General features: G+C 38.2%; 2 protein-coding genes across 3 annotated transcripts; both read right to left on the bottom strand.

Annotated features, from left to right (window-relative positions):
* Positions 1–1,807: 1,807 nt before the first annotated feature.
* On the bottom strand, positions 1,808–13,636 carry LOC132848895 (protein mono-ADP-ribosyltransferase PARP14-like). Of its 2 annotated transcripts, XM_060874962.1 has the most exons (15): positions 13,213–13,636; positions 12,919–13,052; positions 9,621–11,120; positions 9,240–9,473; positions 8,907–9,131; positions 8,476–8,533; positions 8,214–8,357; positions 8,047–8,106; positions 5,629–5,805; positions 4,914–5,096; positions 4,357–4,724; positions 3,956–4,193; positions 3,718–3,854; positions 3,404–3,581; positions 1,808–3,291 (listed from the first exon to the last, which is right to left on the bottom strand). In XM_060874962.1, the coding sequence occupies exons 1-15, from the start codon at positions 13,382–13,384 to the stop codon at positions 3,005–3,007; spliced, it is 4,095 nt and encodes a 1,364-aa protein (XP_060730945.1). In that variant the 5' UTR covers positions 13,385–13,636; the 3' UTR covers positions 1,808–3,004. The 2 variants fall into 2 exon arrangements, with proteins under 2 accessions (XP_060730945.1, XP_060730946.1); XM_060874963.1 differs by lacking the exon at positions 13,213–13,636 and having other exon boundaries at positions 12,915–13,036.
* Positions 13,637–16,652: 3,016 nt separating this feature from the next.
* LOC132848896 (DNA-directed RNA polymerase II subunit RPB1-like) lies at positions 16,653–18,899 on the bottom strand. Its single transcript, XM_060874964.1, has 3 exons — positions 18,308–18,899; positions 17,975–18,199; positions 16,653–17,032 (listed from the first exon to the last, which is right to left on the bottom strand). Exons 2-3 carry the CDS (start codon positions 18,098–18,100, stop codon positions 16,661–16,663), a joined length of 498 nt encoding a protein of 165 aa, XP_060730947.1. The 5' UTR covers positions 18,101–18,199; positions 18,308–18,899; the 3' UTR covers positions 16,653–16,660.
* Between the last annotated feature and the right edge of the window lie 7,142 nt (positions 18,900–26,041).

The following is a 26,041-nucleotide window of genomic DNA, read 5'->3' as shown; positions in this document are numbered from 1 at the left end:
TATTCATGCAGCAGAATGGTTTTGGTGCTATATGTGAAAATTTATGGATGAATGGCTGTATTAAACAGAGGTGTGTCACGTTCAAATGTGCTGCAGGAGCAGTACATAAAATAAACTTTACAGACTCAAATGCTGCTTTACAGACAGAAGACCAAACAAAAAGGAACTGCGTAACAGAGGGGATTTGTAGAACACAACATCTAAGAAGTTTTTACAAAAACTCCTTTAATACCCAGCCATCCCCAGAAATCCATGAATCAACAGCCATCCCCAGAATTCCCAGATCCTGGGAAAACAATGGGAGGAAATAACGATAAACTGTCATAGTGTGGCCATGGTACATGCACCAAAGTTCTGTGCTTTTCTTCGATTTTTGCATGTTAACACGAGACAAGCAGTGAGGAGGTGACCACATATGGGACTATAAAAACGTTTGCAGGACTCATTAGCATTTTTAGGTGTGATCACTGGAGCCATATCGGAAGTTTCACGCCACAGAGAAGGAAGTACAGTTCTGTGCATGGGCACAAAATTGTAGGCCAAAAAAAGAAGCAGACACAAAAGACACACATCCCACAACTGACAATGACATTAAACACCTCTTCTAAAGCGAGTACATATGACTTACTTAATTATTGAGATGAAAGTGCTGCCTGCTGCAAGAGAAGAACTTCTTATTTATCTTGACATGCAGAGACCTGGTAATGTAAGTGTATCATTCTTGGGAATTTTAAACACCTTAGGTTTAGGGTTTCAGTGTAGTGTCACTTCTGGTCTACTAACCAAAAATATCCAGCCAGTGTTGTGCATTGGTTTAAATGGACACTGATGGATTCTAATAGTGACCAGTAAAAATAAAAATTTTAGATTAAAATATATTCTAAAATAGTCAACATATTGTGAAAACAGTTGACGTCACTCACACACATACACACACACACACAAGGAATGCTTATGGACTTACATAATAATTTTATATGTTTGAAGATGACCAGTGACTCAGCTGTTTGGACATCTAAAGGAAGTTTATTCCACCACCTCGGGTCCAGAATGTATATTGACCTCTTTGCCTGAGAGATGGTGGGAGCAGACAGAGGGAGCAAGGTCCAGTGTGAGACGTGACAAGAGCTTTAAAGTAAAATGGTGCTGGTCCATTTTTGGCTTTGTAGGCAAGCATCATTGTTTTGAACCAGATGTGTGCAGCTACCAGAAGCCAGTGGAGGGAGCGCAGCAGTGGGGTGGTGTGTGAAATCTCAGGCAGGTTGAATTGCGTCAAAGGTGGACCTGCCAGCAGTGAGCTGCAGTAGTCAGACTTGAAATAATAAGAGACTGAACAGGTACCTGAGCAGCCTGTATGGATAATAATGGTCAAATCCTTCTGAAGTTGTAGAAAAGAAACCGACATGTCACATTAGCGACATGTGAGGAAAAGAACATTTGATGGTCAGTCAATGGTTACACCAAGGTTATGAGTTGTGCACAGTAATGGATACATCATACGGAGCCATAAGGAATAAGAGAATGATTAGGAGCTCTTGCTTCTTGCTATGTTATCCTTTTAGAAATCTCATGATGCCACAAACCAAACATGTTATTGTTCATTTGGGAATGCTGGGAGATGGGAAGATGCATAGGAAATTTAAAATACCACTTAATGTCATTTCACTGTTTCACTGATTATAAGCAGAATTGTTTGAATCAGAGATTTATTTATATAATGTAGGCTTTGCAGATTTTACCTGTGATTAAACATATTTTTGGCTGAACACACTGAAACTAACTTCAGTGAAACACTCCAGCTAAGCTCTTGTCTGAACCTGTTTTATTGTTTCGCACCTACGTACAGCTTCCAAAGAAATTGCTCAATATCAAGCTTGACGCAAATCTTTGAATTATATAACTGATAATAGAGGTCAGTTCCAATGAAAATGGGTAAAATGGTATAACAAATAACATATCAAATGAATATTTAGAGATATTAAGCATTATATCATCGCATTGTATATAGAACTATAGTTCTAGGTTCTTCTTCCCAGTGTCTTAGAGGTAAGAAATAGGAAATATACATACAGTATATGTGGTAAATACATACATATATTATATTATTTACATTGTCTTCACCAAAAAAGTTTATATTATCTCCTATCCTACATTGCTGTTAATGCTGAACAAAATCATAACATTTGAGGGGGGGTTATCATATTCATTTAAACAATGTGAATTAATGGGGGCAAATTATAGGGACACAGACAAATGAAGAGAAATGCAGATAAAACAATAATTATTTGTTTTAAAACTATCATCATTGCTGGAGAATGACTTTCACCGCCTGTATGAAATGGTTTCAGCTCTGAGCAGCTCCTTCAGTGACATACTATTGCATCCTAAGTGTCTGAAGGAGCGATACAGACGGTCTTTTCTCCCTGCTGCTATTAGACTTTACAATCAAAGCTGCTTCCAGTGAACCATCCACCATAATACACACCATTATTACTGTTTCACTGCAATAATAAACAATAACAAAGTATTTTAAACATGTTTAATAACAGAAATCTTGAAAAATGTGCAATATTACCTATGTGCGATATGTCTTCAGTGTAACCACTACTCTTTTTATACAAAAATTATTCTTTATTCTTTTTATATATTTTTGCTGCTGTAACAGAGAAATTTCCCCATTGTGGGACGAATAAAGGTATCTATCTTATCTTATCTTAATGCTCATTTAAGGATTACGCATGTGTGTAAAGATCTAGCAATAGCAATATTACAGAATCCTAATTATGTTGTTTAAACATAAAAATTGTTTTGCTCTGGGATATCTTGTTGATCTCAAGCAATTAAGTCAGCTGTTACCTACTGTTAATCCAAAAGATCACTCTCAGCTTATCTGGTAGAAAAAATATGATCTTTAGGGTTTGTTTTTATAACTAGCATATTCCTCATGATTGGGGTTTATGTTAAAAATATCAGATATTGATAGCCATGCACTGCAGCTGTGCCCTCATTTGAATGTGATGAGGTAGTCTGGGTAAGCCTGACAGTCATGAAACACCACAAACATGCTGGGATTCTGCATGTTGTTGACCACACTGTCAAATCTGTCATTAGGGTCCTGTAATGAGCGAGGAGGTGGAACCTTCATGTCACTATTTCCATCTGTGTAACGTCCCGTTAGGACAAGTGTCACAAACATGAGCTGCGTCCCATCTGAGGAAGGTGTAGAATATTTGGGATCAGCAGAATAGCTGGCATCAACAGCAAAGTATGTCCCATGTCCATACAATGTTCCTACAGAGGAAAAACAACAAGCAAATTTTAGAAAGTTTTGTTTTAAACTTTAAAAAGTTTGAAAACATATAAATGAGTGATGATTTTAGTCAAACAGTCAATGAACAATTACCATTTTGTCCAGCAAATCTGCGGTTAAAGTTAATGCTCTTTATAGAAGCGCAGGCATCGACTGTGGTCCCGTGGTATAGGACTCTCTCTCCTGCCCCATCTGTCCCATTCTTGTCCTGCAGCTCTTTCTTACGAACTTCGTAAGCCCGGCGCAGATTCACATTTTGAATACGTTCAATCTATGAAAATATATATGTATAAAACCTTACTTCTGGTCTACATTTTGTAATCTATTAACACTCTCTCCCTTTGTATTATTTTTACTGCAAATTCTTATTAGATCAGTTTCCTTCATATTCAGGCTATGCAGCAAACCTTGACAACTGCTTTTGAGACTGTTCTCTTGAAGTCACTTTTCACTCTTTTGTACTCAGCAGAGCTGGGCTGCAGAGGAACCACCTTTAAAAATTCCCCTGTGGTCATGCAGTCCCAGTAAAGTGGAAAAAAGAAATCTGAGGCACAGAAATAAACCAATACGAGCACATTTAATCAGTTCAAAAGGTTCACTTTTCGATGTGAATTTTGTTATTTGTAAAATCAAGTAGCCCCATACCTGATGAGTTCTCCAGTCTTTTGAGCTTTGTCACAGCTGTAAACCCAATTGCTGTGGCCTCCATTTTCGTAAGATTTACAGTCCATTTTTGTGCTTGTGCATCCAGTATCCCTCCTGCAACATTTTTGTTTTCCAGCTGATGATGAGCCTCTTTAGGTAACCGCTCCCAGATTTCTCTTAATCCCAAAATGCACCAGCTGACATTGGAAAAAAGTGTGTCCTGCTCCTTTTCTTTCATCTACAATGACAGATTGATGAATGATCACACAGTTATCAGGCATTCCATAAATAAAGCATAAAGAATAACACTGGAATAACATTCCTACTGCTTGATAAATAAACAAAACCAGAAATAAAGGACATATATTTTTATTTCTGTTACATTCAAATCTACTACATACCTTTCTGACAAGAGCCCCTCGTATCATTTGCATGAATTTATTTACCCCTTTTGTCAGTCCATTAACTTCCATCCCATTAGGGCCTTGCTGGCTTATCTGAATACCCAGAGAATTCACATTATTGAGAATATCATCAATTTCAGCTGAAGTGAGTTGTTTAAGTTCATCTTGTGAAACATATTGAGAAGAGCATTGGCTTTGATATGCTTGTTGAAGCTCTTGACATGCCCTTGAGACATTATCAATAATTATCCCCACTACAAGAAATTCAGCTTTGATATGCTGATCTGGAAGAGACTGCAAAAGAGAGGTATGGTCTAGGGTTAAGGAAGATGGAGCTGCTCTGAAAGGTGTTAACGACAAAGGAGCTGGTAAAGAAAAAAGAAAAACAATGATCAGACAAAAGCATTGAAAATGGAGGTCTTTCTGTGCATTTGTTCATGCAATGGCAGCTATGATCATATAAAATATAAAATAACAGACAGTGCTATGAAAACAGATATGTTTACTCTCTAGTTAAATATTATAATAATTGTAACTGATGTGTTTTTTCTCACCTGTCTTCTGGGTTAATCTACCAAAAATCTGTTGTGCCATTGCTTTAAACTCCAAAAAGATATGGATTTTCTTCAGAACAATGTGAATTCTTTTAACATAGTTGAGGTTAGCTTGTACTGTAGCATCCTTCACTCCCTGGAGAATAGCCTGAGCAACCAGATGGGCATCTAACCCTCCTTTCCCTTCACAGAACACAGTATTCAGATAGTTTAGTATTTTCCACCAAGAGTTATATGTTATGCTTGTCTATGCACTAGTAGATCTATTACAACAAATTTACAATTTTTCAAACTAATTACATCACATTCACTAAAAGTGTTTCTGAGGTTATAACTGTATATTTAGGAATATATATATAATATATTTATATTTTTGTATACTGAGGAAATACTGTATATTTAAAAATCAAATCACATAATCACATAAGTATCATATGTATATCATTCATTGACATAGATAATTCCTCTTATCTCATAATTATTATTATTATTGCATTTTTTTAAAGTAGAAAATAAACTGAATTGACCACAGGTGGATTTTAATTATAGTACTTATTAGTAAATAAAAAATCTTAAGGAAGAATGAAAATAATGGAAATTGAATGTATGGAGTTAAATAGATTTTTTTGTATGTCTTTGCAATCTACTCCAGCTTTGTTAATTTTTTAAATAAATATCCTTTAAAATGAAGATTTGTTAAAACATGAATACTGACCAGCACAAATAGCAGGAATGGCTACTGACTGGTAGCCACTTTGTTCACATTTAAGCAGGATATCTCGGGCCAGTGTTTTAATAATGCCTGTATCTTTTTCTCCACACACATGCATAATCTCCTTGCAAGGGAAATCTCCAGGCTGGGTGATAAAGATTTTTCCTTTCTCTACCTGCACTAGAATTAGGAAGAAGAAGGAATGTGAATGGGAAAAATCTTTGCCTCTTTATTCAAACATACTAAACTGTACCACTCACAATTTTGTTAATCACCTTCCCTACTTTGACAAAATCAGCCATATTACATGAAACTCACATACCAGAAACCCCTAAAGCATGTGAGAAATACAGAAAGGATGGTGCATAGAAGGTAAAAAGAAACTGAATTAAAGTTTTGTGACTGTAAGATGTTCATGAATATTCAAGATGTCATTAATTAAAGATAATGCTACACTAAGTTAGCAGGACACTTTTAAAAGAATAAATATGTAAATTTACTATAAATGAAAACAAAAGTGTAGACACAATCTAAAGGGTGGCATCTAAAAGTCTCCTAAAACTAGTGCCTGAAGATTGGGGCTTATTTTATCAACAACCCCGACAGAGACACCTGAACCCTTGCAATCACTACTTCTACTAATGAGTATACACTCAGAAAGCTGCTTGACCTATTCTGGGTTTGTACTTAGAAACAAGGTTTTTGCTTTTTACTGTTATTTTTGTATTTTGTCCCTTTCCCAGCTGCCTTATAGCAATCATTCCTCTTTCCAACAAAACACAACATGCTTCTTCACCACACTCACTTTTTACCAATCTTTCCACAAGACAGTATTCTATCTCTACTGATCAACACGAAGATTATGTTACCAGGCATGACTCAAACACCACTATTTAAGTTTTTTGTGACAGCACAACTATTGGCAAGCATAATGAGAGAACATGGAAAATGAGATGAAATGGTACACTGACAATTTCTTCTGTAATGTCAACAAAACCAGTGGAATACCTTAGAAAGATTGCGTTTCCCATAAACGTCATTTCAGTTACACTTACAGGTCACTTACTGTTGACTTTTTGTTCTAAAGAACTGCTGCTGTATTCATAAAGACTGAACTTTAATATTCTTCATGGTATCCAGTAGAGAAATGATTTGCAATCCAATTGTACAGTGTAGAATAACCAAGAATATCTCAAGTATGGGTTTCTTTCGGATCTATTTCCTATCAAGGTTTCTTCCTCATGTCATTTTTGACCTGGCCCCTTTAGCCTCTGGCTTGCAAATATAAATCTACATCCATATATATATATAGAGATTTAAATTTGAAATATTATCATGCATCACATCTGGACAGAGCAAAGTCTCAACTTCTGGAGGAAGCTGAAGAATGTCAACCGGACCCCCACACCCTAGTTCCACACCAGTTTAGTCACATTGACCAGCTATATTAAAGTTTATTACGGAACCATTGTTGAATTCAAATTTCTACAAATGGAAGTGAAAACTGAGCAATTCATTACCACAGCTCTGCTCTGCTCATACAGGACATTGGCAATAACTGCCGATTGTAAAAAAACAACACACACTGCAGACACTGGCTCTAATATCTGGGGAACAATACTAATGGTACAGAGCCTAAACTACAAGCCTAAAAAACAGTTTTTACCACAGTGCTGCCAAACAGTGGTAGACATCTTTAGACACACACAGGGCTGTTCAGCCCTAGTGAAAATAAGTATTGATACAGTGGGATGTGGTAGCTTTAGCCTAGTGGTTAAGGTGTTGGACTACTTTTCGAATCCCAGGTCCACCAAGCTGCCACTGCTTAGCAAGTCCTTAACCCTCAATTGCTCAGTTGTATAAATTGAAAGAAATTGTAAGTCACTCTGGATAAGGGTGTCTGCTAAATGCTATAAATGTACAGCAGCAAATGAATCTTGGTGTTCTTTTCCAGTTATCAGTAAATATGTACATCGACAATAACAGGTGATTGAAGAAATTCAACATCACCTCTAATATGTGGGAAACAATACTAATGGGTACAAGCCTAAGAAACAATTTCTACCACAGTGCTGTGGACACACACAGGGCTGCAGCAAATGAATCTTGGCTTTCTTTTCCAGTTATTAGTAAATATAATTTATCTGTTATTTATCTATATTATATGTATTTTTTAAACTAGTTCCATTTCTTCACACACAGCAAACACTGATCCTTATAATATGACTTGCTATTGTAAGTTACAAGGCTAATTTTCACACTCTGCCTACTTTTTTTATGCACCAGGGAACAGCTTAAGCATGTTTCATCACACTGTACAATTATTTTGATGCATATTGAGAAGACCCTTGAATTATAAACACATAATTTGCAAAGATCTGAGTATTAAGGTTTTGTTTTTTTTATTTGATTTTCTTTTACCTCCTGTTATAGCAGCCCTGAGTTGTGGTCCAGCAATAGTCAGGATGTCATTGCACACATCTGAAATAAATTGTTTAGACATTTCATAATTAAGCAGTATTAACCCCATTTTTGTAGCAAAATAATGTAACAAATGGTTGAATGCAGAGTTTAGGGTAAAACAGCACCTGTCTGTAAGTCAGTAAAGTCTGTGGTGTTTACAATGACATCAGTAGTCTCATTGCTAATGTCTCCAAATATCAGGTGGACCTGACATCTGGCTAATGGGATGGTGATTTCATCAATTTCGGAGCTTAGAGACTGTAAGGCAGCTGTGGAAGCCAGTGAAATATGTTTAATGTAGTTAAATTTATATAGTAAAACATTCTGCCAAACATGCTGGAATAGTATGCCTAATAATAATAAAGATTCTTAAAACTAAACACTTACCCTGTCCTGTGTGATCCACCATTATTGCAGTTAACCCAGAACTAACTACCAGGTATAGCTAATTGTGGAAACCAAAGTGAAAAAAAAATCATTGTTGTGACCTTGTGGTGGTATTTAGTAAGTTTCTTATGATATGGGTTGCAGAATATTATGACAATATCAAAACTTTAAATTTACTAATCACTTGGATTATGCAACTTCATCTTGAATAATTTGCCATAGTTGAAAGTGTGTATATTTAGAAATTATAATTGGAGATCATTTGGCATTGTGTTTTTGAAAACACTAAAAGGAAAGAACAGGAATTTGACAATAATAATGAGTGACAAATGTTGCAATTATAATAAAACAGATCAAAGCAAAATAATACCCAATACCAAAATGGGTATTATTTTGCTTTGATCTGTTTTATTATAATTGTATTCTCTTACCTCTTCAGAATCTGGGTAATTAGGCATTATTACAATTCGTATGGTCCTGAGAGAACTAGTGGATGCATTCCGGCCAAAAGTCTCAATCTCTCCAACCAGAATATTAGAGGCATATTGTACAGGCATAGCCAGTGCCACTCCAGGTCCAATTACAGGAAAAGCAACTGAGCTCCATGCCTGCTGTTCACAAAGTGCCAAAGCTTGTTTAATTCCACATCGTAATGCCTATAAAAAATAATTTGTGTCAAAGGTGTCATATACAGTGTCTTAAAGCTTTATGAATTGCTGTAGCATTGTCACTGACAGGTGCTGAAACTCTTTCACTCTTCTGACCTGTTCACTGTTGTGTGCATGTCCAGCCCAAGATAAGCATTCAATAAAGAAAACCTTTTTGCACCCTAGTGGAGTCCCATCTACCTCCAGCACATCTCCAGGTCTAATTCTGCATCTTCCTTTGGCAGAATCAAAATTGCTCTTCAATTGCTGCCCTCCTTTTTTAAGTAAGGCTTTCCCAACATTTGTTGAGGTCAAGTGTGTACTCAACATGGGGGCAACAAGTACATCGGCCTGTTCAGAAGAAATTGTAAATGTTATTTTGATACTCAGCTGTGTGTACAGATTATAGTAGATAAAAATTAAAACAAACAAACAAAAAACATAAACTATCAGATGATGTTTCATGATATGGTTTCAATAATTAGTTATTAGCTTCACCTGCTGAACTTCAAGACCTCCAAATACAATTTCCACGGCCACAGAGTAATGTGGATGTGACACAGAAGCAGGTATGGTAGGGAGACTGCTAAATGCCGTGCTTCTGGCTGTTGCAGCACTTGTTTGGACATTATTTTTGAGGGTTATCAAAACCTGACAGGAACTCTGTAGTGATCTCTGTGTGTTTAAACCTTCCTCTTGAAAGAACTGCAGGACTCCAGGACCATTGACTGAAGTTTTCTTCCATGTAAGATGGCTAAATGATGACTGCAGTTTCTTCTTCATATCAATTACTTTACACCGAGGTCCTGAGACATGGACACATGGGGATGGCGAGGATGAAGCCATTAGTTTTACACCAGATGCTTTCAGACCTATTAGTGACAGAAGTTCAGATAAATTATCCACTAGTTCTGCTGAACATAGAGGCACAGTGTCGCTGTGTTCTGCATAGTTTTGCTTGTGGTCCTGTATAATATCTTTTAATTTATTGACTTCAGGGCTGTAGCCCACCAGTTGAACCCTCATTCTGGGGTCAGACACTGGTCCTGGCTCGTAGCTAATTTCCACTTTAGAAGTTCCATGATTAGCCTGTTGTAATGCAGGATTCAAAGCCTGTATCAAAGCATCGATTCCTGGTGACTCAGATTCAGCTTTCTCAAGCACCACCGTCTCCATACACAGATCTCTCTGTATTGCAGTTGCTGCTTCCTGAAGTGCACCTGTGGACAAACTCAGCAGAACCAAATCTGAGCCAGAGCCTGTGGCCTCAATCAAAACTGGACTGCAGAGATTCTCCTGAAATCGTGTCTGAAAGATCTGAATAGCACCACTAGATGACAAAAATGCTTTAATGGGATGAGGCAGTGGGATTCTTTTCTCTTGAATCTGATTCAGCAACTCTTTAAGCTTTGTTTCTGCTGAATGGACTTGATCTTCAGGACCCTTTAGGACAAGAGTGCCAGTTTGCTCCTGTGTAATCCGGATCTTTGAATAATCTGACTTCATCTTCTGCTTAAACTGCTCCTTCACGAGTGCATAATGTGTCTCAGACACAGGACATTCTTTATGGGTCTGCTCTCGCAAACGAAAAGCATCTAAATCATTTAAAAGCTTCTGCACTTCCTTTTGTTCTCCAACTATCACTACTAAACCTTTTTCTTCATAAATCCCAAGGTTTTGTGAGAATTGGAAAGATTGTTTTTGTAGAATCTCTAGCCTCTTAGGATCCACCTCAAAATGGATCATATAGCGATCCTGCAGGTCTGAGAAAACGATATCCATCTTTTCTTCCCACTTCTGCTGGACATCATTTTGACCGGTTTGAACTGCATCCCTTATTACCACTACTGTCTCAGTAACCATGTCTAACTTAAAGCGGCTTAGCAAAGAGGAGAGCTGATCATTTAAATCTGACTTTGCTTTTGAATTGTCTTTCAGAAAGTTCAGTAAGTATGGGTCCAGTTTAAAAACTTTCTGCATAGGTGTATCTCTGGTGACCTGTAAAACACAAAGAATTAATTACATACAGTGAGGAAAATAAGTATTTGAACACCATGCTATTTTGCAAGTTCTCCCACTTGGAAATCATGGAGGGGTCTGAAATTGTCATCGTAGGTGCATGTCCACTGTGAGAGACATAATCTAAAAAAAAAAAAAATCCATAAATCACGATGTATGATTTTTTAACTATTTATTTGTATGATACAGCTGCAAATAAGTATTTGAACACCTGAGAAAATCAATGTTAATATTTGGTACAGTAGCCTTTGTTTGCAATTACAAAGGTCAAACGTTTCCTGTAGTTTTTCACCAGGTTTGCACACACACTTCAGGAGGGATTTTGGCCCATCTCCTCCACACAGATCTCTAGATCAGTCAGATTTCTGGCCTGTCACTGAGAAACACAGAGTTTGAGCTCCCTCCAAAGATTCTCTATTGGGTTTAGGTCTGGAGACTGGCTAGGCCATGCCATAACCTTGATATGCTTCTTACAGAGCCACTCCTTGGTGATCCTGGCTGTGCGCTTCGGGTCATTGTCATGTTGGAAGACCCAGCCTCGACCCTTCTTCAATGCTCTAACTGAGGGAAGGAGGTTGTTCCCAAAATCTCGCAATACATGGCCCTGGTCATCCTCTCCTTAATACAGTGCAGTCAAACTGTCCCATGTGCAGAAAAACACCCCCATGCTTCACAGTAGCGATGGTGTTCTTGGGATGGTACTCATCATTCTTCTTCCTCCAAACACGTTTAGTGGAATTATGACAAAAAAGTTCTATTTTGGTCTCATCTGACCACATGACTTTCTCCCATGACTCCTCTGGATCATCCAAATGGTCATTGGCAAACTTAAGACGGGCCTGGACATGTGCTGGTTTAAGCAGGGGAACCTTCCGTGCCATGCATGATTTCAAACCATGACGTCTTAGTGTATTAGCAACAGTAACCTTGGAAACGGTGGTCCCAGCTCTTTTCAGGTCATTGACCAGCTCCTCCCGTGTAGTTCCTGGCTGATTTCTCACCTTTCTTAGGATCATTGAGACTCCACGAGGTGAGATCTTGCATGGAGCCCCAGTCCGAGGGAGATTGACAGTCATGTTTAGCTTCTTCCATTTTCTAATGATTGCTCCAACAGTGGACCTTTTTTCACCAAGCTGCTTGGCAATTTCCCCGTAGCCCTTTCCAGCCTTGTGGAGGTGTACAGTTTTGTCTCTAGTGTCTTTGGACAGCTCTTTGGTCTTGGCCATGTTAGTAGTTGGATTCTTACTGATTGTATGGGGTGGACAGGTGTCTTTATGCAGCTAATGACCTCAAACAGGTGCATCTAATTTAGGATAATACAGTAAATGGAGTGGAGGTGGACATTTTAAAGGCAGACTAACAGGTCTTTGAGGGTCAGAATTCTAGCTGACAGACAGGTGTTCAAATACTTATTTGCAGCTGTATCATACAAATAAATAGTTAAAAAATCATACATTGTGATTTCTGGATTTTTTTTTTTTAGATTATGTCTCTCACAGTGGACATGCACCCACAATGACAATTTCAGACCCCTCCGTAATTTCCAAGTGGGAGAACTTGCAAAATAGCATGGTGTTCAAATACTTATTTTCTTCACTATAACTACACCAGCGACTACAGATATAGATATTTAAAGAAAGCATTTCACCCTTCTACTGTGATAGATGAGGGTATAGTAGTTTTTACACATCAAAATTCATTTGGAATTTCCTATACATCAAGACTATGCATTTTCTTATTGTCTTAACAGGAAGTATGTTAGCAAAGCAGTACCTACTTGTTTTTCAGATGTGGAATGTGGCAGAAGCTGTTTCTCTTCTTTAATGTCATGGTGTTTTATGACGATGTGTACATCTCCTCGCCCAGGAAGACTGATTATGTGATCGGTTTTGCTTAATATTCTGTCTTGTGCTGTAATAATAATAATAATAATAATAATAATAATAATAATAATAATAATATTTTACACTACTTTCTTAAACACACTCTTGCGTATCTCTTTAATTTAACTAGGGCAGAAAAATTATAAAAATCATAATAATGAATTTTTCTCATAAATTTATTCACCCACCTTCTTTTTCCAAGAAGTTTATCTTATAGGTGTTGTCTCCCACCTTTTTCACTTCCCCACAGTCTCCTCCGCCAGACTGCCGCTTGATCTTAAAATAATTTCTGATCTTTTTCATTTCTCCATCTGAGAGGTTGTTTGCCTCAAAAAGCACAGCATACTGATATTCTGCCATGCTGAATGAAAATGTTCAAACATAACTCTTTGACTATCGCTTGGTTGTTTTTCATACACTCCCGGATATAATGACAAACACTTTCACTTTCTGTCAATTTTTTTTTCTCCGCCCTTCTTTTGTATCCGTATGTATGTAGGTTATTGCTGTAGTTAATAATTACAACACTTTTCAACACATAAAATACAAATTAACAAAATCTTAATAAAAATTTAGTCTAAGAATGTGCTTTGAAAGTTCCTCAATTTCATCAAATTATGTGGAATATTGCAATAAACAATTTACAAATTATCGAGCTGTTAAATTAGGAATCAGCCACACACCCCCCCACACACACACATACACACACACGCACACACACATACACAAACTCCCTCTCTCACACACACACACGCACACAAACTCTCTCAAACACACACGCACACACACACACAAACAAACGCACGCACACAAACTCTCTCTCTCTCTCTCTCTCTCTCTCTCTCTCTCACACACACACACACACACACACATTTACATATTTAAGTAAATAATATATTTATATTTGACTTACTTTTATTTTGCTTTACATAATTACAATGGATTTCTTTATTTCACATATTTGTTTAATTTCACATAATTGTACTATTTACTCTTGGCATTATTTTGTCCTTCTACATAATAAGAACACAACAAAAATGTATTGTAAGCATGGACTTAATCTGGTCACACTGTGGGTTTAGTCTGAACTGAGGGTTTGCTTTACTAATGTCTCACTTCACTACAAAACAGATTAAAGTTACAGTGACTTATTGTCTTCCTCAGCATTTACCTGTTCATCACATAATGACATTTTCATTTTTATTCAGTGAGGGAACTTGACTGCATATCTAGCTGGCTTTTCAAACAGAAAATAAAAGAAAATGTATATTTCTGGTTGGTTAATCCTGTGTCTTGCACTGTTACTGTAATCATCTCACTGTAATTTTCGCAGAAAAACATGAAAACTCAGAGCCAAAAAGTTTCATTCATGAATATTAATGAGGCTCCCTCTGATGTCTAGCGTTTAAATATACAACATGAATACAACATTGAGTCAAATGTTTTCTGATGAACCACGTAATTTCCCCTTACGACCAGGAGATGACAGGAGATGACAGAAAGTGACAGTCCAGAGTTAAAGTGTCCTAGTGCAAAAAAGGTGTGCAGAAAAAAGTGAAGATGGAGGTCCAGTACTAGATCCTGGGTGTTTCCTGGTTTAAACTCCAAATGGCCTGCGGGAAAAAGCTTCTCCTCATTCTCTCTGTGTTTGCTTTCAAGGAGCGGAAGCGTTTCCCTGAATGCAACAATGAAAAGAGTCCATTGTTGGGATGGCTGAGGTTCTTTACAATCTTCCTGGCCCTGGTCCCGTTGATGTTTAGCGGTTGGTATGACCGCTCCTGCTACATGCCGAAGTCCACTATCAACTCCTTAGTCTTGCTGAATTTCAGGAGAAGATTGTTCTCCTGACACCATCTCTCAGGGTTTTTAGCCTCCTGTAGGTAGGCCGTCTCATCTTTGTTGGAGATCAGGCACACCACAACAGTGTCCTCAGCAAACTTGATGATGGTGGTGGAGTTGGAAGTGGCCACACAGTCATATGTGTACAGTGAGTACAGCAGGGGGCTCAGAACACAACCCTGCGGAGCTCCGGTGCTGAGGGTGAGGGTGGATGAGGTGCGTTTGCCCACCCGTACAGCTTGTGGTCTGTTTGTCGGGATGTTGGAGATTCATTGACACAGCAGTCCCAGGACCTCCAACTAGCGTAGAGGGAATTATGTTGAATGCTGAACTGTAGTACACAAACAGCATTTTTTGCATAATTCCCTTTTCTGCAGTCCAGGTGGCTCATCATAGTGTGGAGAAGATAAGCAATGGCGTGTCTTTTATTTTGAAATTTAATTTTATTCAGAAATTTATTCTGAAATTGCCACTTTTCGTTTGTTACATCACTTGGTGCATCCACAGGTGCATATCATCTGTGAGTTTGGGTGTGGATGCAGGTTGAAAGGGGGCGAGTAGCTGGGACGCTCACTTTCTGTTCACCGTTTCTTTTGAATGTTCCTTTTTGATTTACAGTTCCTTTTTTTATTTAGTTTATTTATTGGAGATGATCTTATCTGGCCATCAATACCTTTTGGCTGTATTCTTTAACATGACAATAAACCATCTGTATGCAACTGAAACGCGTCATCTTTAACTCCCTCTACTCAGCCTGCTACACAGTTTATTGATCATATTTCATCCAATTACACACACTAGTCATTGGCTCTAATATCTGGGAAACAATACTAATGGGTACAAGCCTAAGAAATAGTTTCTACCACAGTGATGCCAAACAGTAGTAGACATCTGTAGACACACACAGGGCTATATTATATTATATAATTATATATTTATTAAACTACTTCCATTTCTTCACACACAGCAAACACTGATCCTTATAATATGACTTGATATTGTAAATTACAAGGCTAATTTTCAGACTCTGCACACTTTTTTTATGCACCGGAGAACAGCTTAAACGTGTTTCATCACACTGTACAATTATTTGATAAACACAATTTGCAAAGATCTGAGTATTAAGGTTTTGTTTTTTTATTTGATTTTCTTTTACCTCCTGTTATAGCAGCCCTGACCTGTGGTCCACCAATAGTCAGGATGTCATTGCACACATCTGAAATACATTTTTTAGACATTTCATAATTAAGCAGTATTAACCCCATTTTTGTAGCAAAATAATGTAACAAATGGTTGAATGCAGTGTTTAGGGTAAAACAGCACCTGTCTGTAAGTCAGTAAAGTCTGTGGTGTTTACAATGTCATCAGTAGTCTCATTGCTAATGTCTCCAAATATCAGATGGACCTGACATCTGGCTAATGGGATGGTGATTTCATCAATTTCGGAGCTTAGACACTGTAAGGCAGCTGTGGAAGCCAGTGAAATATGTTTAATGTAGTTAAATTTATATAGTAAAACATTCTGCCAAACATGCTATAATATTACCTAATAATAATAAAGATTCTTAAAACTAAAAACTTACCCTGTTGTTGCAAAAAAATCTGTTATAATACATCATAATATAATACATACATTATACCTAAAAGGAAAGTAGTATGCCTTAAGGATTACGATTGGTGTCATAAGATACATGGGAATAGACCCCAGATGTTTAAGGCAATATATACTACATATATAGATAACCACTCATAAGTCAGATTATGAGTAAGTAAAGGAGTTTATCGTAATTATAAAACTTAGAAAAAGTAATAAGGCCCAGTACTATCAGGCCTAGGAGAGGTAGGAGTGTAGTCTGGAGAGCAAGGCTGAGGAGAGGGAGAAGGGGAAATGTAAACTGGCAATCCAGTTTCAGAGCCAGAGGAGGGAGAAGCCAAAGCAGGAGAAAAAGGGCGGATACAGGCGAGAGGAGGTGATGAGGGACGAGGAGGAGAGACGGGAGTTCCAAGCTCAGGGCAGCAAGGTTCAGCATGAGGACAGCCATCAGTTTGAGTTCTCTGGTCCATGAGGGTAGCCAGAGGGGTTTGAGAGGAGGAAGTGCGAGCGGGAGGATTCCTCACAATATGGGACAGCAGATAAGGATGCTCAGGAAGTTCAGGAGAACAGAGCTGCTAAAAAGGGAGTAGAACTTATATAGAAATATATAGAGAAACTAAAAGCTTCATGTATGCATGAGCAAGCCCAGTCTGAGAAGTAACAGACTGAGATCATAATGAGGTTATAAGTTCAATAAAGCTTAAGGAGCTAACATAGAACTCCATTTATATTCAAAGCAACATTATAGCAGCAAAAGCTTAGCAATAATAGCAATACAATATAACCAAATATAAGTAAGAACTTTTGACATAATCCAAAGTCATAAAGTTAACATATAATCAGTAGAAATCATATACAGTATGAAATAGCAAGAGAAGAAATGATTAGGAGGATTAATCCAAGACTGAGCAACAAATGTGATACAAACAAGGAAATAAAGCTCTCTCAAGCACATTTTTTAAATAACAATGACGAAGAGGGTTGGAAATAATAGGAAATTAACAAGGACAGAAAAACAAGGACATATACAGAAAAATCCAAGGGCAGACCTTGAGTCTGGGAAATAAGGAATCGGAAAAACAGGACATTAGATCACTTAGGAGGCGTATGAGGTAATTCTGGAAAATAAGGGGAATTCTGAGAAGTCAGGTAAATGATTAGGCAGGGCTTTGAGGGCAACTTTGAGAAATAATGGGTAATTGTATGCAAGGTATGTAAATTAAAAGAGGAGGCGCCTAGAGGCGCCAGAGTATATATTGAGGGGATTTTCCTGGGGAAGGGGGCATCTTTTTTGGGTTGCAGGGGAATGCTCTTTTGGGTTTTTATTTGTTACTTTTAATTTTTTCCTTGAGCTCAATGGAATGGGTGGCTAATTGACTGCAAAAAAGTTTTTGAAAACACTAACAGGAAAGAACAGGAATTTGACAATGATAATGAGAGACAAATGTAGCAATTATAATAAAACAGATACAGGCAAAATAATACCCATGCCAAATGGACAAATTATATTCTCTTACCTTTTCAGAATCTGGGTAATGAGGCATTATTATAATTCGTGTGGTCCTGAGAGAACTAGTGGATGCAGCCCGGCCAAAAGTCTCAATCTCTCCAACCAGAATATTAGAGGCATATTGTACAGGCATAGCCAGTGGCTCTCCTGTTCCAATTACCGGAAAAGCAACTGAGCTCCATGCCTGCTGTTCACAAAGTGCCAAAGCTTGTTTAATTCCACATCGTAATGCCTATAAAAAATAATTTGTGACAAAGGTGTCATATGCAGTGTCTTAAAGCTTTATGAATTGCTGTAGCATTGTCACTGACAGGTGCTGAAACTCTTTCACTCTTCTGACCTGTTCACTGTTGTGTGCATGTCCAGCCCAAGATAAGCATTCAATAAAGAAAACCTTTTTGCACCCTAGTGGAGTCTCATCTACCTCCAGCACATCACCAGGTCTAATTCTGAATCTTCCTTTGGTAAAAGGAAAAAAAAATTATAGACAAAAATTAAAACAAGCAAACAACATAAACTACCAGATGATGTTTCATGATAGGGTTTTAATAATTAGTTATTAGCTTCACCTGCTGAACTTCAAGACCTTGTAACGAGTGGAGTGGTGCTACCGCTTTAAGAACGGTGTAGCCCCTTTAAGAGCAATGTGCTATGTGTTGCGTATACTATGGAGATTTGCCCTGTGTACGGAGGAATAAATCGTTTTTGAGTGACGCGTTTGTGAGTTCTCCGTCATTTTTTTTTTGCGGGCCTAACATTGAACAACTATCCTTAATCTCCATAAACGTGTTACAAGTGGCGACCGAACATTATTTTTGTACCTGCCTTTGGATTCTTGGTTGCTAATGTGGATGTCCTTTTCGTCACGCTTCTGTGGATATGCGGCGACGGATTTTCGTGGATCTAATGTGCGACATGAACTGAGTGTCATGGTAATTTTCTGACTTTTTGCTACGTTTGAACTTTGTTCGTAGGAATTTCAAACCGCGTTATTGCATTCGTCTACGGAACTGCGTATGTTGAACTGGTCAAAGTGGACACGAGACTTTTTTCTTGCATCCTATTTTGAACTGCATTTAGAGTCATTTGCTTTCTTTATGGAATTGTTTGTGGTTTTCAGACACGGAACAGAATAACTTACTTTGTGTTTATTCAACCGAGACACTGCACATCAACTTGCTAAAGTGAGACTGAAAAAGACTGCTTTATGTTGAGAGACTTTGAACGTAACGTTAGCTATGAAACTGTTGCCACTGTTATTGTTTCACTGAGATATTTCAGTATATGCCTCATTTATTCATATATTGCCTATTGGTTTCTCAAATAGTTTATTGTAGGGTATATATTACATTTACTACTGTTATTCACATACTGATGCAAGTTGAGAGAATTTTTTTTTTGATTCATTGTTTTGATTTTGTTAATTTTGCTACAAAGCAGATTGACCTTGTTATTATGGCCAAACGGGTTGATTTAAAGTGAGTGACCTAACTAACCAATCTGAAACTTTTGAGCTCCAATACAGGGGCAGAGTTCCAAAATCTACTGATGGCCTAAGAGGGCCAGGTGGAGTCACTGAAAGATGAGGTTATGATGCTGCGGGGGTGTCCAAATGAGTCCCTTGATCTTCAGAGAGGTATTATTGACCACTATACACGAGACTTAAAGATGCCTGCTGCAACTCAGTTACCTCGACAAGTTACACTGATGATGTGAGTGCACTTCCCTGGGATGGGGAATTTGATTCTCCAGATGACAGATCCGTTAAGACCGACCATGTGGTTGGGGTGGACTCTAGAAATGTAGATAAATGTTCAGATGCAAAGTTCCCTGAAAATTGCGTACCAGACTCTGCTACTGACACTAGTGCTGCTGTGCCCTTCTCTGCCTCCTGACTCAGGGTCAGGGTCATTTATGTACTGAGACAGAGAAAAGTTCCAAGGGTTACTTCTGATTGGCCAGTGCATAAGTGGACACATCCATTTCATACACAAAGGTTTGAGTTGAGATAATAAGTGTTTTCAGTAATGTTATTGACAACTGTTTAGTGTTTGTGGGGGGTTGTTTCCTTGGCTGTGTAAGGCTGGGGGCAGCCTTTTTTTGGTGGGGGTGAAATATGTAACGAGTGGAGTGGTGCTACCCCTTTAAGAACGGTGTGGCCCCTTTAAGAGCAATGTGCCTCTGCTTTGTTGTTGTGTATACTAGGTGGATGTGCGCATGCGCCAAAGGGTGAGCGCTTCCGTTTTTAACACCACATGTATGTGGAAGTCTGATGCCGCAACTGGTTTCCCTTTCATTTTCATTTTCTCATACCAATGAGTGTTTTTTGTTTAGTAACATTACGGAGGTTTTCCCTGTGTACGGAGGAATAAATCGTTTTTGAGTGACGCGTTTGTGAGTTCTCCGGACTCCACGACCATTGACTGAAGTTTTCTTCCATGTAAGATGGCTAAATGATGACTGCAGTTTCTTCTTCATATCAGTTACTTTACACCGAGGTCCTGAGACATTGACACATGGGGACGGTGAGGATGAAGCCATTAGTTTTACACCAGATGCTTCCACACCTAGTAGTGACAGAAGTTCAGATAAATTATTTACTAGTTCTGCTGAACATAGAGGCACAGTGTTGCTGTATTTTGCATAGTTTTGCTTGTGGTCCTGTATAATTTTTTTTTATTATTTATTGACTTCAGGGCTGTAGCCCACCAGTTGAACCCTCATTCTGGGGTCAGACACTGGTCCTGGCTCGTAGCTAATTTCCACTTTAGAAGTTCCATGATTAGCCTGTTGTAATGCAGGATTCAAAGCCTGTATCAAAGCATCGATTCCTGGTGACTCAGATTCAGCTTTCTCAAGCACCACCGTCTCCATACACAGATCTCTCTGTATTGCAGTTGCTGCTTCCTGAAGTGCACCTGTGGACAAACTCAGCAGAACCAAATCTGAGCCAGAGCCTGTGGCCTCAATCAAAACTGGACTGCAGAGATTCTCCTGAAATCGTGTCTGAAAGATCTGAATAGCACCACTAGATGACAAAAATGCTTTAATGGGATGAGGCAATTGAATCTGATGCAGAAACTCTTTAAGCTTTGTTTCTGCTGAATGGACTTGATCTTCAGGACCCTTTAGGACAAGAGTGCCAGTTCGCTCCTTTGTAATCCGGATCTTTTGAATAATCAGACTTCATCTTCTGCTCAAACCGCTCCTTCACAAGTGCATAACGTGTCTCCGACACAGGACCTTCTTTATGGGCTTGCTGTCACAAAGGAAAAGCATCTAAATCATTTAAAAGCTTCTGCACTTCCTTATCACTACTAAATCTTTTTTCTTCATAAATCCCAAGGTTTTGTGAGAATTGGAAAGATTATTTTTGTAGAATCTCTAGCCTCTTAGGATCCACCTCGAAATGGAATATATAGCGATCCTGCAGATCTGAGAACACTATATCCATCTTTTCTTCCCACTTCTGCTGGACATCATTTTGACTGGTTTGAACTGCATCCCATATTACTAGGGATGTACCGATTCGATATTTTGGATCGGTATCGACACCGATCCAAGCATTTTGAGTGGATCGGGTATCGGTGGTGCGTGACCGATCCTAATCCGATACCTGTGGTCATGGGCATCGGGACCATTATATGTGGGTGGGACAGGACCCACCCACTTTTTAAGACCAATAATATTGGACCCACCCACCTTTACCGTCTCTATTCAGCCGATGTCTTTTTTTAATATTACCGTTCAGAGCGCCGCCAGTCGAATCCATTCTGCTTGAGGAATGCCCTAATAAATTAAACTCCGTTCCGCTTTTTACCTAGAGCATTGACCACGCTCCTGCTTCCTGAAATCCATGGGCGTCGGAACCATTATATGTGTGGGACAGGACATTCCCACTTTTTCTTTGCTTCCGACACCCATGCCCGTGGTGGTTGATTAATGAACAGCAAACATCATAGACTATTGCTTAAGTTTAGCAGGCACCCTTTCCATTTACCTCAGCGCGTTAAACATGTCGCTCATTTGGGTGCAAGGTTTACTGTTTAATACATTTTGCATTGTGTTTCAAGAGTTCTAATATAAGATTCACTTTAAAATATTGGCTATTCTTCAGAAAATAATTTTAATTAAATAATTGCAGTGTATATACGGTTTAGGTTGTTATACCACTAACTGTTAAAAGTACTGTTTGCTACTGCATTAATACTTTTTTAAGGTTTCTTGTGTTTTCATTTTTCATCCAGTAATGGGCATTTCTTTGCCAGAAACAAATAAATCTTAATAACTAAGCGAGTTGTATACATTCTTTACTTTTAAAGGTAGAAAAGAACACAGATATCGGATTGGGATTGGTATCGGCCGATACTGGCAAACGCTGGGATCGGAAGAGAAAAAGTGGTATCGGTACATCTCTACTTATTACCACTACTGTCTCAGTAACCATGTCTAACTTAAAGCTGCTTAGCAAAGAGGAGAGCTGATCATTTAAATCTGACTTTGCTTTTGAATTGTCTTTCAGAAAGTTTAGTAAGTATGGGTCCAGTTTAAAAACTTTCTGCATAGGTGAATTAATTACATAACTACAGCAGCGACTACAGATAGATATTTTAAGAAAGCATTTCACCCTCATACTGTGATAAGTACGGTAGTTTAAAATGTTTAATTTCTACACATTGGCATTTCCTGTAAATCAAGACTATGCATTACCTTATTGTCTTAACAGTAAGTCATAGATATCTACACCTAGATGTCGCCTTGGGGTTCTAAAAATGCATCAAAACCACCTCCATCTTGGAACAGGGGTCTTGTACTTCGAATTCATGGACTATGCCGCACTTTTGTGCTGCGTTTGGATGTTCAAATGAACGAAATCTAAAAACCAGGCAGCAAGGGATTACATTTCACAAATGAGAATCTGTTTTATGATATTGAATGTTAGGAAATTATATTTCTGGTTACGTTGGTTTCAGTCCTTGAAACAACCAACGTTTGTTGGTTTGTTTCAACGTTTGTTAAGACGTTTGTTTGGCAGCTAATCCATGCTAGTTACCCATTAGTTTTTGACAGTTAGGAAAACCGACAATGTTTGTGGATTCCGAAGCTCTTAATAAGGAAATTAAAGATTGACCCATGCATTTTTTTTTTTTTTTTTTTTTTGGTTTTTTTTTTGCTTAAAGCTGAAGACCCAACTTTATGTATGTTCTGTAAGAATCCCTTATCTGTCAAACATTGTCCTGGACTTAACACAAACAGAATGCTCTTTTAGTTACTTCACTTAAGGACATATTCAATGAGATTATGACTTGCTGTTTATATTTGTTTTGTTTTTCTTGTGTTTATATGATATTTGTGTTTTTGTAATTGAATTTTGCCCATGAAAATATCTTTGATTTCTGACATGGCATTAAATAATCTGAATCTGTTTGTAGATTCCCAAGTGATAAACAGAGACGTCAATACCAATACAATTTAAATGTTTAAAATAACGTAGTCACACCATTGTAGCAATTTTGCACACAGTAGGCTAAGGTAAGTAGCGGTTGTTCATTTAAAGTTTACTCAAGAAGAATGTAACTAATAAAGACCTACTAGCACTATGCATTATATTTTGAAAAAGTAGATTATCTTATCAAAATCTTAAGTTTTCTCTTCACTCAATGATAAATACATGTCTGACCTTTAGAACGAACAAAAAAAAACTAGAAAATCGCATTCATGACGATTGTCTTTCAGAAGAAGAAGAACGGGGCATAGAAGCCTTTATTATCGCCACATATACATTACAGCACAGTGGAATTCTTTTCTTCACATACCCCAACTGAAGAGGTCAGGGTCAGAGTGCAGGGGCAGCTATGATACAGCGCCCCTGGAGCAGGGAGGGTTGAGGGCCTTGCTCAAGGGCCCAGCAGTGGTAGTTTGGCTGTGTTTGCCTTGAACCCCGATCCTACGAGCAACAACCCAGAGCCTTAACCAGTTGAGCCACCACTGCCCTTTTCTTTTCAGAAAGTTTAGTAAGTATGGGTCCAGTTTAAAAACTTTTTCCAAGAAGTTTATCTTATAGGTGTTGTCTCCCACCTTTTTCACTTTCTCACAGTGTCCTCCGTTAGACTGCTGCTTGATATTAAAATCTTTCTAATCTTTCTCATTTCTCCGTCTGAGAGGTCGTTTGCCTCAAAAAGCACAGCATACTGATATTCTGCCATGCTGAATGAAAATGTTCAAACATAACTCTTTGACTATCGCTTGGTTGTTTTTCATTCACTCCCGGATATAATGACAAACACTTTCACTTTCTGTCTAATTTGTTCTCTGCCCTTCTTTTGTATCCGTATGTATGTAGATTTTATTCACACACACACACACACACACACAAACTCTCTCTCACACACACACGTAATTATATTTAAGTAAATAATATATTTATATTTGAATTCTTTTTAGTTTGCTTTACATAATTACAATGGATTTCTTTATTTCACGTATTTGTTTAATTTCACATAATTGTACTATTTACTCTTGGCATTATTTTGTCCTTCTACATAATAACAACACAACAAAAATTTATTGTACGCATGGACTTAATCTGGTCACACTGTGGGTTTAGTCTGAACTGAGGGTTTGCTTTACTAATGTCTCACTTCACTACAAAACAGATTAAAGTTACAGTGACTTATTGTCTTCCTCAGCATTTACCCCTTTATCACATAATGACATTTTCATTTTTATTTAGTGAGGGAACTGTTCTAAATAAAAACACAAATCTTTACTGCATATCTAGCTGGCTTTTCAAAAATAAAATGTATATTTCTGGTTGATTAATCCTGTGTCTTGCTCTGTTCACTGTAATCATCTCAATGTAATTTTTGCAGAAAAACATGAAACGTCAGAGCCGAAACTTCTCATTGGTCAATCAGGTAGCGCTTCCTTTATGAATATTAATGAGGCTCCCTCTGATGTCTAGCTTAAAAATACAACATGAATACAACATTGAGTCGAATGTTTTCTGATGGACCACGTAATTTCCCCCTTTGGACCAGGAGATGGCAACTTTTGCTCGGTTTTATCAAAACAGACATCAGCAGCTGAACTTAAAACTGTTTATTATGTTGGCTTTGTAGAAGCCAACATTCTGATTTCCTTTATAAGCTTATTATTATTATTATTATTATTATTATTATTATTATTCTTAGCCACAAATTTATCAAGAGTAACTCGTCCTAGGGCTTTCGAGCCACATGCACTAAATTCGGATATGTCGTAGACCCTGGTCTGAAGTTTGTTGCTACTACTTTTCTAAGCGATCGGAATTCCGGCATTCCCGGTACGGAAGCTCAAAGTGGCCTTTTTTCGTATCCACTTCCATTATAAATTTTGGAGGTTTATAACTCGGCAAGTTTTCGAGCGATTTACACCAAACTCGGACAGGTTCTTTAGGACGTTACTCCGGACAAAGTTCCGGACTCGGCGTTCCGACGGAACTTTCGGTTTTCCCGTAGTCGACGATGGAACGTCCCATAGACTTGAATGGGGAATTCCTAAAATTCCTCTAAGCTTTCACACACGCAGCGTGCGCAGAGCTCAGGCACGGCTTCTCTCCTGTGTTCTATGCAGTATAATAATAAGTAGAATCCCATAATGACTGCAGTATTGACATGAAATGTCCAAACCCTCAGTAGCCACTTTTTGCCAAAAGTATTGGCACCCCACCGGGTATACTGGTGACGTCACGTGTAGCCCCGCCCCCAGAATAAGCAAAATCAAAAATGAGCACAATATGGACATGTCATATATCAAAACACTCAGCCCAATGAGGGGAACTGCCCCACGTGTATTTTGGTCACGTGACGTCACGTGTAGCCCCGCCCCCAAAATAAGCGAAATCAAAAATTAGCACAACATGGACATGTCATATATCAAAACACTCAGCCCAATGAAGGGAAGTGCCTCACGTGTGTTATGGTCACGTCACGTCACGTGTCGTCACGTGTCATCACGTGAAAATAAAAAATTTGCACAACATGGACATGTGACATATCAAAACACTCAGCACAATGAGGGGAACTGCCCCACG

The sequence above is a fragment of the Tachysurus vachellii genome, chromosome 7, assembly GCF_030014155.1.
Source record: "Tachysurus vachellii isolate PV-2020 chromosome 7, HZAU_Pvac_v1, whole genome shotgun sequence".
NCBI classification, from domain to species: domain Eukaryota; kingdom Metazoa; phylum Chordata; class Actinopteri; order Siluriformes; family Bagridae; genus Tachysurus; species Tachysurus vachellii.
Note: the sequence above shows the minus strand (reverse complement) of the source record. Positions and strands in the feature narration are given on the sequence as shown.

Excerpts from the sequence above, each read along its gene's own strand:
- LOC132848895 (XM_060874962.1), bottom strand. The coding sequence starts at position 13,384 with ATGGCAGAATATCAGTATGCTGTGCTTTTTGAGGCAAACAACCTCTCA. Across the intron at positions 13,053-13,212 it reads AAACTTCTTGGAAAAAGAAG|CACAAGACAGAATATTAAGC; the intron begins GTGGGTGAATAA and ends TTATTATTACAG. Across the intron at positions 3,855-3,955 it reads AAGACTGGAGAACTCATCAG|ATTTCTTTTTTCCACTTTAC; the intron begins GTATGGGGCTAC and ends TCTGTGCCTCAG.
- LOC132848896 (XM_060874964.1), bottom strand. The coding sequence starts at position 18,100 with ATGCCTGTACAATATGCCTCTAATATTCTGGTTGGAGAGATTGAGACT. Across the intron at positions 17,033-17,974 it reads ATTACCCAGATTCTGAAAAG|CAGCTCTGTTCTCCTGAACT; the intron begins GTAAGAGAATAT and ends CTCCCTTTTTAG.